Source organism: Callorhinchus milii, unplaced genomic scaffold, assembly GCF_018977255.1.
Source record: "Callorhinchus milii isolate IMCB2004 unplaced genomic scaffold, IMCB_Cmil_1.0 Scaffold19, whole genome shotgun sequence".
NCBI lineage: Eukaryota > Metazoa > Chordata > Chondrichthyes > Chimaeriformes > Callorhinchidae > Callorhinchus > Callorhinchus milii.
In genome coordinates, this window is record NW_024704760.1 from 5,187,330 (window position 1) to 5,200,539 (window position 13,210).

At 38.1% G+C, this 13,210-nt stretch overlaps 1 protein-coding gene across 2 annotated transcripts in view; it reads left to right on the top strand.

The window, feature by feature from the left end:
* LOC103179139 (TBC1 domain family member 22B) overlaps positions 1-7,456 on the top strand; it is a 120,413-nt gene extending 112,957 nt beyond the window's left edge. For both annotated transcript variants that reach the window (XM_007894266.2, XM_007894267.2), the window contains 2 exons: positions 2,647-2,742; positions 5,654-7,456. In XM_007894266.2, the coding sequence (XP_007892457.1) occupies positions 2,647-2,742; positions 5,654-5,782 (225 nt within the window). In that variant the 3' untranslated portion in view covers positions 5,783-7,456. The remainder of the gene's footprint in view (positions 1-2,646; positions 2,743-5,653) is intronic.
* The last annotated feature ends 5,754 nt before the right edge of the window (positions 7,457-13,210 follow it).

Genomic DNA, 13,210 nt, shown 5'->3' on the forward strand with positions numbered 1-13,210 from the left:
CAGCTGGAGAGAAAAGCAAATTATAGGAGGTGTCACAGGTCGTAAAAAGGCAAATGAAAAGAATTTCTGAAAAAGCTTGAGAAAAGAAAATGTAGGTTAAGATAGAATGCAAAAAAGGAATGCAAAGCTGACCAGAAAGACACCGAGCTGGATTCTCAAATGGGTACAGATGAGTCTCTAGGAATTAATGAGAAAAAATCAATCGCTTTAAGATTCGAGCTTCCGCTTTCCACTGATTTGAGAGGCTCATTCCTCTGCTCCTCATAGACTGAACAATGGAACATTAGTGCTCAGATTTTCCCTGTAAGAAGCTAGCAATTCAATTACCACTGCAGTCTTATAGCAATTCTGTTATATTCTAAGTGAATTGTGATGTTGAATTTTTCCCCTGCCAAGTTAATTTCAGCACCTGAGTTTATTGTTAGCAGGTCCAGTGTAAGCTATTGTTAATTGTAGGATAATTGAACCATTGTGAAAAAAAATGTTTGCCACCCTGCACCCAGTTATCTGCAGTTAGTGAGTGATATGACAGGCACATTGGGCACATTGCTCTATCTATAGGTTTGTTTTTTCCATCACTTTCCATCTATAGGTTTGTTTTTTCCATCACTTTCCAACATTGAGAAACTGCAATATATCCTTCCCAGGATTGAGATCAATAGACTTATGTTGCGTCAATGAAGAGTTTTGTTGAAAAACAAAATCGAGATGTTGAGGTCCACAGTGGAAGAGCACCAAAATTTAAAAACGCGAGAATGAGCAGGAAAGGGGAAGAGAGGAGGGATGTGGAAAATGATGGGATAGGATAGGCTATTTATCACTTACCACATTTTTTGCAAAGTAGCTTTTCAATAGCATTGGAAAGTTAGCTGTACTTTGCTCTGGGGCAAGACAGAACCTCCTTTATAAATGGCCGGGAAAGTATAAACAAGATGAACAGTAATGTTGGCATAAATGCTGCTGGGGTTAAGTATTATTCCTTTGGACCTGATTTTAATGAGCAACGAGAACTTAAAAAAAGAAAGATATGCGTACTTGGCTATTTGATTCAATTGACTTTCAAATGTATTCGTAGCGCCAGACGTCTGCGCTGCAAATGGACTCCTCAATTTGCCGATAGTTGAGGAGAAATTCTGGATCTATTAGATTTATTCTAGATTTATTCTGTCTGAGTTTAAACCATGAAGAATTAGACCTATTCTTAAATAAATAATTAATTTTGTGGCAGGTTTGTACTTGGGTTAAGAACTACAGAAAACCGACTAACAATAAAACTGAATTCAACAATTTGCCAAATTCTGGACACTCTGAAGTGCTGCATAAATAACCGATTAAGCCAAGACCCAATTGGGATTTTTTTCCTAAATGTTTTCAAAGTGAGAAACAGTTTGTCCTTCTGCTGATTTTTTAAAATCATATATTATGTGATTCAAACAACCGGCTTCAGGTTCTCAGATACAAACCGCGGATGTATAATTCCTCCTTGTGTCGCTGTGTCGAGTCTTTTGAGGAATACCCTGGATCCATCAGCATGCCGTTAAAACATGTTTTACGAGAAAATTACTGATCAGCTAATGATCACTGCCAGGGGGGAATGTTGGCCATAATCTGCTGCCTGTTTTTTGATGTGGACATGCACTGTATTGAGGGGGACTCTGTGCAAAAGATTTATTTCAAAACTCTCCAATAACATTTACAATAATTTACTAGAATATATTTGATTTTCAATTCTAATTTCTACTAGAAAGTTTTCTCATCTTTATAGAGAGTATTCCAGTCATTAGGTGCACAGAAAAGTAGGATTCTCAGTGATTGCCATTGCTGGTTTAGACTTGCCAGTTACAACAAAGGAGCATGTGGGCTTAGCAATATGGGTTGAGAAAACACCCCAACCTCGCCCTTATTTATTGTAATGCTGCGTGTAAAGGGCACAAGAATCATTTTGAACATGGTAATTTAACAGTTCTCTCTTCAAAAACTGTGTCTAGTTCAGCACACACAAAATGTGGTTTAAGCGCAAGGTTCTGTAAGTTGTTGAGTAGCTTCCCCATCCTTTAAAAATCCTACATTTGTCAATGAAATCTCTTCTTAACCACGATCTTAACTGCAAATTACGCAAAGCACACATGGGTATGGAAGAGAGCTTTTACTTCTGAACAGTGACCTGTCACAAGGCCCCACAAATTGCATTGTTATTCCTTCACGCTGTGAGTTGATGATAATCCTTGTATTTGATGTAGCGCCTTATCACGTCTTCGAGACGTCTCAAAGCGCTTCGCAGAATATGCTGCAAAATGAAAATTGACTGTATATTTTGTTGGGTGAAACGCGGCAGCCAATTGTGTACAGCAGGGTCCGCCAATCTTAAAAGTACAAAATGAAACCATTCCACAATTTTTAAGCCATTCTCGTCAGCTCAGGTTTGAAATATAAATAGAAATGAAGTTGAAGTCCCTTATAAGATCTGTAGCATCAATCTACCACATTGAGTAATACCAAGTCTCCACCACATGTCCATCTGATAGATTGGGGTGGTGTTTTGTGCTCATGTACACCAGCCTCCCACAGTAGATTGGAACTTAGTGATTTATACCACTGGGCATTCTGGTCTCTGAAGTAACCCCTGTTGATATTATTCTCTTGCAGGCAGAGCCAGAGGGATTTTCTCATTTCCACTTGTATGTCTGCGCTGCATTCCTCATCAAATGGAGAAAGGAAATCTTGGACGAAGAAGATTTTCAAGTAAGTCCATATCAGGTGCATGAAGACGCATTCTGCCTGTTCAAGACCCTTTGAAGATGGTTCAGTACCATCAAGGGTACTCTGCAGAGAATTCCAATGGGGCCCCGTAATGATCTGTTCAATGCAGTTGACCAAAACTGAAATAAATTTTAAATTTGGAGCAAGGTAATATAACCGAAAAACTACAGCATACATCAACCCAGACATTGACAACTATAAAATCATTATATGATCACACTTCCACAGCCAGCATCCATTTCTGTGCTCACAAACCTAATGGAAATTACTCATACCTTGTTCAGTGTTTTCAGAGAAGAGCATGTTTTTCTTTCATTGTTCGAATTAGTCCACATTTGAACACTTTGGGACATCTTCCTGACATGAAAGACACTATGTAAGTGTAAATTGAATTGTAAACGTACTTCAGCTCCTAACAAATCCACATTAACGTCAAAGGATGAAGCGAAAACAAGATTTCCTTTTCACATCCACTGAGAACATTACCACAATATACAGGATCAGTCAAGATATCAAATTCACTGCCAAAGGACACGTGTATATATATATATATAAGATAACCAATTATATCATTACATCAGTGGTAATAATTCATAAGATGCTTATTCTGGACCACACTGAGGATATCATGTCATATATAAACCTACCTTCAGATTCTGCAAGAGAGCAAATAATTGTCCATTATTACTCAGAATTACTTAGTTTCCTTACTCCACATGCCTAATAATAATCCCTCCAACACAAAACAGTAATAAATTGGTCATTTTCAATCCACGACTGTTTGTGGGACACTGCTGTGCGCAATTGGCTGCCGTGTTTCACCCACAAATATACGGTCAATTCACTTTACAGTATATTCTGTGAAGCACTTTGAGACGTCTAGAAGACGTGAAAAGCTCTATATCAAATGCACGGATTATTATTATTATTAGAATTAACTTAATCATGGCCTTCATACAGAGACAATGTAGTGAACCTGTAGAGGGTCTTGGTTAAAGCTGGAGGCATTAACTGTAAGCATCCTATTGCATGAAGGTTATACAAGCAATAAAAAAGGTACAGTATAGATTCACCAAGACGTTGCCAGGGATAAGGAGTTGCAGTTATGAAGAGGAGGAATATTAGGAGCGAGTGGGATTAGATTGTTGAAAAACACCAGATGGACTGAAAGTACCAGATGGACCAAATATCCTGTTTCTATGTTGTAATGTTCTATGTTTCTATGTAAATGATTAAGCGATGCTTTATGCCAGCAGGAATACATCTGTTTACAATTTGTAGATGAAAAATCCACAAAAGACCTTGGTAAAGCAAACCAAGAAAATAGACACGAGTGCCTTAATTTTTTCATAAAGTCCAACTGAAAGTTTGCCTTCTTTTAACCTGCCTTGGGTAGACTTTTGATCGTTTTCCATGGGAAATGTAAGACTACCCCCTTGTTCTGCACACATCTGCACAAAAAAGCTTATATTATCGAAGTTATTGAAATAATTGAAAATTCTTAACTACCGTTGTGAGTGAGTGAGTGAGCAGCATGCGAATGCTTTTACGAAGCTGTGCTGCTATTGTATCACCAATGATGTAACCCACATTCATTCCAGCACCATTTAGAAGGTAACCTTTGTAGGTTAATGGTGCTGTCAAGTACAGTTACATTTGCTGTGAAAAAAAACAGCTATCAGTAAAGAGCACTAAATCCCTGAAGCAAAACGACTGGACACAGACTTTGCATTCTAACCTTATCTGGTTCTCAGTGCCATGAGCTGGGTTTACTGCGTGGCAAATATGGACCACAAAAAATGTTTAACAGAAATACTATATAATATATATATATTGTATGTATTTAGGGCCAGAACTTGATAGTAGTGAACACTGTTATAACATTGTTAAGAGACAGCTTGATGCTATGTTGGAAGTTTTAGGGGCAGGATCCTCATCTATACCGGTGCTTATTGCAAAAATTGTAATTATGTCATGGTTTCAGTCTCAATTTCATCACTTCCTCCCGGTCCAAATATTTCATTAACCCTTATCTGCCCCACCGAGTACAGCATTAGAGCAGGAAATTACACCGACATCATTATGTTGTCACTGAGGCAAAGCCTTGTGACTTTACATTGAGAGGGTTTAGTTCCTTACAAATATCTGTCAAAAGGTTGCCTCTGACCAGCACCTCTTAAACATAAAATGGGGCAACAAGAGACGGAGAGAGACATTGACAAATGTACAATTGGATTATTTGCAACACTTATAGTTACGGAGCATTTCGGTGGAATATGCTGCATCTTTGAAGAGAAAAAGCAACTGACCGTAACCGTTCTGCTCCCATTACATTTTGTGGAATTGGATTCTCTTTGTGGAATCTGCTGGTGCCAGAGAGCATTAGATCTTCTGAAGCACTTGAATGCAAAGACGAGCAGTGAGGACAAGTTAATGTTAAGCCGCCAGAAATGTAACACAAATGATAAAAGCATCCTACTTACAAGCGCCACATTTAGCAAACATTTGGGTCTGACATTCTATTACGTGAACACCACCAATCGAATGCAAATTATTACTGATATTGCAACAAAGTAATATGTAATTAATCTTGCTGCGTAGCTCAATGTGCTTGGTTTGACTGGTCATTTAGTTTTTACTGTTGATGTTATCAGTCATCGTAACTGCTTCTTATGTAACCAGGTAAGGTGGAGCTCTTTCCAAAGAAACTCACTCGCTGCACTATGTTCCACGTATTTCATGCAAGTCTTATTTTTAAGTTTGTTCTTAAAGTGTAAAGTGAAGCATTTGTACTTTTGTAATCTTGTTCATGGGTTCTGAGTTGACTGTCCCATTCCAGTGAAAAACTGGTGCTCCTATTTCTCCAAATTAAAGACTCTCATTTGTTTTATAGGGTCTTCTGATGTTATTGCAGAATTTACCGACAATCCACTGGGGCAATGAAGAGGTTGGCCTCCTGCTAGCAGAAGCCTACAGGCTTAAGTACATGTTTGCAGATGCACCCAATCACTACAGGCGATAAGTGATTAGGAAAATAGATCAACAGCAAAATTTAAACCCCTCGTTGTCTGTCTGGTCAGATGGACCTCAACTGCATCCACAGAGACAGCAAATATTTCAACTACCGTGGAAGTGGTGGCCAATTACTTGAAGCTTTTCTTAAGCTATTACTGTAATATATGTAATCTGAGGGAGACTGTGATCTGCCTCTGTCTGCTCTTAAGAGACTTACTAAATCTTTGACACTGGGTTATACATAATTCTCATTAGTAAAGGATATAAAAGACATTATATACTGTGTTTCTGTATATGAGTTACAATGTATGTGTCCTTAATTTGTACTGTGAGCATCTATTTATAAAGTTGGCTTTTGAACTTGGGTTTTGTGTGTAGAAAGGAGACTGGTTAAACTTTTCAAGCATTCTTAAGCATAACTGGCATCCAAATTCCTTGTGCGAAATAATCTTCACAATATTTTTAATTGTGACAATAGCAAAAAAAACATTAGTTCCCCTCTGATTTTATTTTCAATTGTGCATTATTTGTAAACTGTCCCGTGTTCCAGTGAGGTGCAGTTCTTCTAAAAAAAATGCATTTAATCTATAATAATCATTTTTATAAGCAATAAAATGATTCTTGCTTCAATGTAAAATTTGATGAATTTAAAAGAAGCTAATTATCTTTGTAATTTTTTTAAAGATTAACATGATCTGTTTATTATGACCACTGTAATACTGTGTTTAACAAAAGGCTAACCCTATTGCCAATACTGAAAAGCTATAGAGTTACACAACTGTGCTGAAGCCATTCAAAGTTAAAATATGTTTCTCAGGTATTTCCTTTTAATTTGTGTGCCTTTTAACCTATCCTATTTGTGTAAAACTAGGAAATGCAATATTTATCTTTTAAATTGCTTTAAAAGAATTTGATGGTGTTCCCTGTAACTCTTAGTAAATCTCTGTTGCCTGTTTGAAGAGGTCATGGGTACAGTTTACAATGTTATACAAACATTTCATGTAACTAAAATATATTTTTAAATACATATGAGTCCTATGTATTTATGTATGTACATATAACCTGAGAAACAGATTTTTCTATCAATGGCCAACGAATAAGGATGGGATGCAGCCTTGTTTCTCTGAATTTCTTTACCACAACACCTTATGCTTTACCTTCTTGATTTCAGGCTCTGATTTTGCAGAAGTAGTGCAGAAAGGTTCTGATTTAAGTTGCCTGTGAGGTAAGTTTAGAGTTGCCCTTGTAACCAGCATCTCAAGCAACTTATTGGACGTAGTTTGGCTTTTAAGCACTCCCTGTGAGTTTAGCATGCTCGGTGCTTGGGAGCAATTTTAAATATTGGCAAGGTTCCCAATTGATGGATGCCAGCCTTCGTTACTCTCTGTTATGGTGGAGAACAGAAGAGAGAAAATAGCTAGAGTTTTCAATGACTCGAATACCATTGTCAGTCACACTCCCCCAATAGGAGGTTCCGGAGGGTAAAATTGGCTGTGTCATTGCTCTCACAGCCAAGCTGAGATGCCATTTGCCTCAACGTATCCAGATCTAGTGGCTTAGCCAAGAAATTGTCACAAGAGGCACATAGTGAGGGCTAAGCAACCCAAGATCTTGATCCAGCAATGCCTAGGCGGCGAGTCCCTTTGATGTTACTCCTGGGGCCAGAGTTAGTACAAAACTTTCTTTGGGGGGTGGGTGGGTGGGGGCACAATCAACAACTGTGCGCTTTTAGCCTCAGCTTTCTTCCACAGGAAACTTGCAATGTTTGATATCTCATCGCACTGCCTTGGTCTCTAGAAGCTATTATACTTATCCAGAGACATTGTTTGGTTATTAATGGATGAGAAAATATATGCCCAGAGGTAGATGAATGAAACATATAAGAGGTCCAAAAAAGACTTATACTGTGTAGTCCTTAAGAAACCAAATCAGTTTGTATTTTGCTTTTTAATTGAAACTTGAAATGCCAGTTTGTTTTACTTTGTACAGTATGTAAAGGGCAAATTTATTGAAAACTACTCGGCTGTAGCTTCTTGTGTATAGCATTTCCCCAGAAATTCAAAAGCTATGTAAATAGCAATTTTCACACCGAACCTTAATCAAAAGCTGTGCTTTACTTTCATGCTGAATAAAAGGAAGATCAAATGTGCCAATTACATTCAGGGCAAGTGTGTAAATTATCTGTATGTAAATTCCTAACAAATGGTTGTGGACGTAATCCAGCAAAAGTGCAGGTCAAACTCCTGGATTAATTATTTCCTCCTCTTCCAATGTTCCTGCTCTTCTGGATGAAGGCACTAATTCATGCTGCTGTACGTTTGCACAAGCAACCTCCACTTCTCACCCACATGACCATTCATCCCCGAACCTTGACAGAGACAAAACCATTTGTCTGAGTTGCATCCCAGCCAAGCCTGCTGCTGATGTCCACACACTTTCACATCGTGGTAAAGAGGAATACTTGAAGCCTCAGCAAGAACAGGAGTTCTTGTCTGAGACTAATTATAGCATCCCAAGTTCTGCCTTGCCTACGATCAACTAACACTGCAGATCTGGGAACTCATGCCTCTGTGGGGTTCAGTTTCGCTTCAGGTAGAGGCTTTATCAACTGAGCTGTTGAGAGAGCTCACAGGACTTTAAATTAAATTTAGATGGGTGACCTAGAATTCATTTCTTTGTTAGGGAACACCGCTCATGACAGTCAAGATCTAAAGGCCTTCTACGCAATAAAATGTAGATTTTTCATGGGCCATTTATTATTTTAAATGTATTTCTTCAAAGAAAACATGTTCGGACTCCATGGGGGAACGCTCCTGATCTTAGTAGAAGCAGTTCCTGATTACTGGAGAGACAATGACGGAGCACAAGTCAATGCAAGCTTTGCGCAGCTAGTTGCTGAATGCATTGGCAAGAGGTGTGGGAGCAAGGTGTCTAACAATTATTGCAGCTGGGGAACGTGTGGTTCATTGAAGCTTGAAATAAAATGTTTCAGTTTTTTTTAAAAAAAAGAGCATTGCTCCCGCATAATAGAATTGATGTACTTTTTTGCTCCAGTGAAAATTACACAATGATTGGATTGTTGTAATTGACATGATGATGGTCACAGTTCTTGCTTGTACAACTATTGCTTATCCATGTACTGTGCATACCTGGAACGCTCATTAGGTAGAGGAGGACGAGTGCTGTTGTTTTGGTGTGCTGGACTGATATATACAGCATATATAACATATAGCCAAAGCATTTGACAGGTAATTACTGCTTATTTGTAGGCAAATGTGCTGTCATTTTGCACGCAGGAGAAGCCCGAGCAACCAGCTGAAGTGATTGTTGCCAATTCACAAGGATAAACTTTTCTTATCGCATAGTGCCATGGTATCTAACTCGTAAGCCTCTGCTTAATGCCTGTTTCACAGTACGGCACATTCAGCAACGAATCATAACCTTCCAAGCACTGGAGTTTGATTGCTACGTCAGCATTTTGTTTAGACTTTTGGATAGAAGTGAATTAGAAACTAACCTGTCAACTTTTCACTTACAATGTCCCAACACCACCAGCTCTTATCAAAAAGGCTCGATTTGATATCACTATATGCAATCAGTTCAAAAGAGGGTGTTTGTGCATTGTGTGAAAGCTGGTGTGTTCCTGTTTTGGAGATTGCATAGGGCCAGTTTGACAAAGATCGCAGAAATGTGTGATGTTAGAAGCACATTTGTACAGCAGTGAGGAGAATATATTAGCCCTTTGTATGATACTGTCTTGAGATTTGCCAACGTTTTTTTTAAAACTGTAGCATTGTTTTTGTAATGCTTCTATAGTCAATGCTATTATGAGCCTTAAACATTAAATTCCTGCTCCACATCATGCAATTGTCCTCTATTATTGGACTTGGTATAGTAATAAGAATAATAATCCTTATATTTGATATAGCGCCTTATCACGTCTTCGAGACTTCTCAAAGCACTTCACAGAATATACTGTAAAATGAATTGACTATGTATTATGTACTTCCAATTATGCAGATTTCGATTTCTGAAGATGTGAAAAGAACTTTTATTTATAATTCAGGGCGGGGGATCTTTCATAGGGGGTGGGGGTGGAGATGCATGCAGTAGAATTGGATGGACTATTTTAATTTATTCCTAAGGATCAAAGTATGAAGCTGAAGTGAAATTCTAGATACCCTGAACTTAAACAACTGCCCTTTCGAAATCACTGTGGTCAGCCCTATTTTAAACAGTGAAAGTGCTTTGCTTCTTCTCCTCCTCCTCCTAATAATTTTTTCTGTCTCTTTCTTGCTGCTTTTATCTTGTGGTTCCTTGTGACAGAATCAGCACCTTTGCCAGCAAACTCCAGCACTTTCAAACAATCGACAGGACTGCACTGTAAGCAAAGTTTGTGAGCGATGCCACTTGAAGTGCAACTAATAGTGCAGTGAGAGGCGCAATACAAACCAGCATTAGCATAAACTCGAAGATATAAAAAAAACATCAAGGGTTGTTTTTGAAGTCAGAATCTTGTTTTGATTTTTCGTGAGATTTCCAACCCTTTGTATATTTTGGCAGAAATGTTTACTCGAACAAAATGTGTCAAAGACTTAAATTGCTCAGGGGTTTTTCTTCGCACATTTGTTGAGTCAGTGTTAAACCCAAAACTTGGTCTACTCGTTCAAAGCTTAATTTATCGAAATTCATGAGATTGAAGCTGGGACTTCTTTGATGTTAGACAACAAAGAAAGCAAGACATCTTTTTGACAGATGAAACCACAATAATGCAGATTTGTTACACACCAGGTAAAACATTGAAACAAGCTGCATCTGGATTTGGTCTGGATGTGATCTCAAAGTAGCCAACAGTATTAAACACGTCTGGTCATTGAAGAACATACAAATCAAACTTCTGAAGTCCGGCGAGACAATTCTGAGTCCAAATCTACATATTTCTATACCTTTAACATCTACTGTGTCAATTAATTCCTGTGAAAACCTCCCTGAATTAATTGTGAAGACCTTTTGATAATGTTCCTCAACGTGTGAACATCAGATCTAAAGATGGACTAGGATACATCTACGTGCATTAGAAATCTTTTTGTGCATCTGTTTGTGCTCAGGTATTTGCTAGTGCATAAAATTGTAATAATGTATGCAGTGGGTTTATGGGCTTTAAGACCCATCTTAAGACATATCTCTTTGAATATGCTTTCAGTCATCTTTTCCCCCTTCCTACTCCCAACTTGGGTACCCAGCCAACGGTGTCAGGCGCTTTGAGATATCCTCCCAATATGAAAGGGTGCTGTAGAAATATATAAATTATATTGCACTGCGTCAAAAGATTTGGACAACCTGAACAGAAAAACGGTAATGCCAGAAAAAGATGTGAATAATGAGTTGTTATGCAGAGACAGGTTTTTATTGCTGTGGCCAACTCCCTTACTGAAAGGACTTCAATGAAACAGTGAAACTGAAAAATCATCATCCCAAGGGAAATAGCTCAAATGACTACTTATCAGAATTGACTAGTTATCCAAAGTGTCGTATCTAGAAAGTGTAATGTACTCGAACAGCTGGGATATTGAGTGAGTGACTATTTATGTGGGGTTGATTATTTATTCCCAGGGGTGGGATATCAAGAGTTTCAGTTTAGCATAAAACTTGCTCATATTCTCGAGATCAAGGCTTAGCCATCCTTATTTCAATGGCTTTCTTGTCCCACAAGTTGCCACCAGTCATCTGTATTTTTAAAAAAAATCATTTTCTTTTGGTTTACCGTGTAGCTGTTTGCGTAAATGGGAGAAATATATAACAAAGGTATTCGGGGCTGGAATCATTTAATTTAATAGCTTCAGACTTGAAGCAGTAGCACATAAAATTTTGTGCCATAGGCTTATCAAGTCAACACACCAGACACTTCAGTGACATTCCTTTTGAGTAAATCTACTTTGCTGTCAAAGCAAATCACTCACAGACGAGACATTTTATTCACTTTTTTCAGATGTTTTGTCCACAGACGAGCATTGGTAACATGTAGAGCTGCAAGTGTTGAGAGATTTTAATGAACGTGGTCCAAGCCAGGCAATTTACTCAATACTGGACCTGAGGCCTGCCAGGTTCTCACATCGTTCAGCAATGACATTCCTCTCGAGCAAATCGACCTTTATTTTTCCATTTTGCACTTGTACCAGAAAACCATAACACTCTTTCCCCCTCCTCCTCCCTGTACGAGTTTGACTGCTAGTAATGAACTGCAAAATCCTTCCTCAAGTTAATTACAATTTAAATAGAAAGCTCATCCGATTGGAACAAATGCAATTACTTTATGTGACTCTTAATTGACTCTCTTTATTGCTAATGCTCAGCTGTAATTGACTGGTAATAGCCTTTTGCATCCATGTTGATTAATTAATATGTTCTCTAAGGATAACACCCTCTTTATCATTGCTAAAATGATTTGACAGTAGGTGTAATCCACATTGGGATACTTATGCCATCACACACCCTTTGTACTTTCAGGATGTAGACTGTTCAAAGAGTGACTTCAGCTTTTTGCAGCTATTATTAATAAGAAAGGTCTTATCGTTATTTTGCAGCGTTCCCTCTTCGATGGAATCTTGAGATCTCCACTAGATTATGAGCATTATGAAATGTCTCAATATTTTGCACGATTCTATTACACGAGGCCACTAGTTATATTTTTCTGGACCTCTCTACATGGAGAATTGCTAAAGAGATGGTCGAGCAGAGCTTGGGTTATATAAACTAACAATCCTTGAGTTTGATATAGGTCCTTATAACATTGTCGAGATGGTTCAAAGCGCTTCACAGAGGTTATTGTGAAGTGTGACTATTTATAGGTGAGCGAGGCCAATTTGCACATAGCAATGTCCCAATAACAGCTATGACAATTTTACCTGAGGGATTATTAAACCCACCCTGGAGTGTCAGCCAAGACTGTATTGTTCCAAGTTACAGTACTTAAAAGCCAGAATCTGTATCTACTCATTACTGCAGTCTTATTTTGTTAACTATAATAGTGGCAGTAATAATACTTTAAATCCAGTTCGGTAGATCAAAGCAGCAATATACATTTATGTTCCTGTTCTTGCATTGGAGCTTCATTGCCTGTTTGAATAAGTCCAGCTATTGATATGCACCAAGACAATATCTTACATGAAATGTCAATGCAAGTTGTTGTATTTTTGCATTTTTATAACAATAATAACCCTGCATTTTATACAGTGCCTTATCATGTCATTGAGACGTCTACTGAGATAGGTTGCCCATTGCTTTGACTTTATTTCCAGGGCATGAAAATAGGTGAAAGCTCATATCTAACATCAGAAACACCAGGTGAGTAAAACTTCAATCTAATCCTTTCTCTAGTTCAATATCAAAGCAAGCGACAATAAAGAGCGACTGCCCTCTCAGCCTCCAGTTAAAC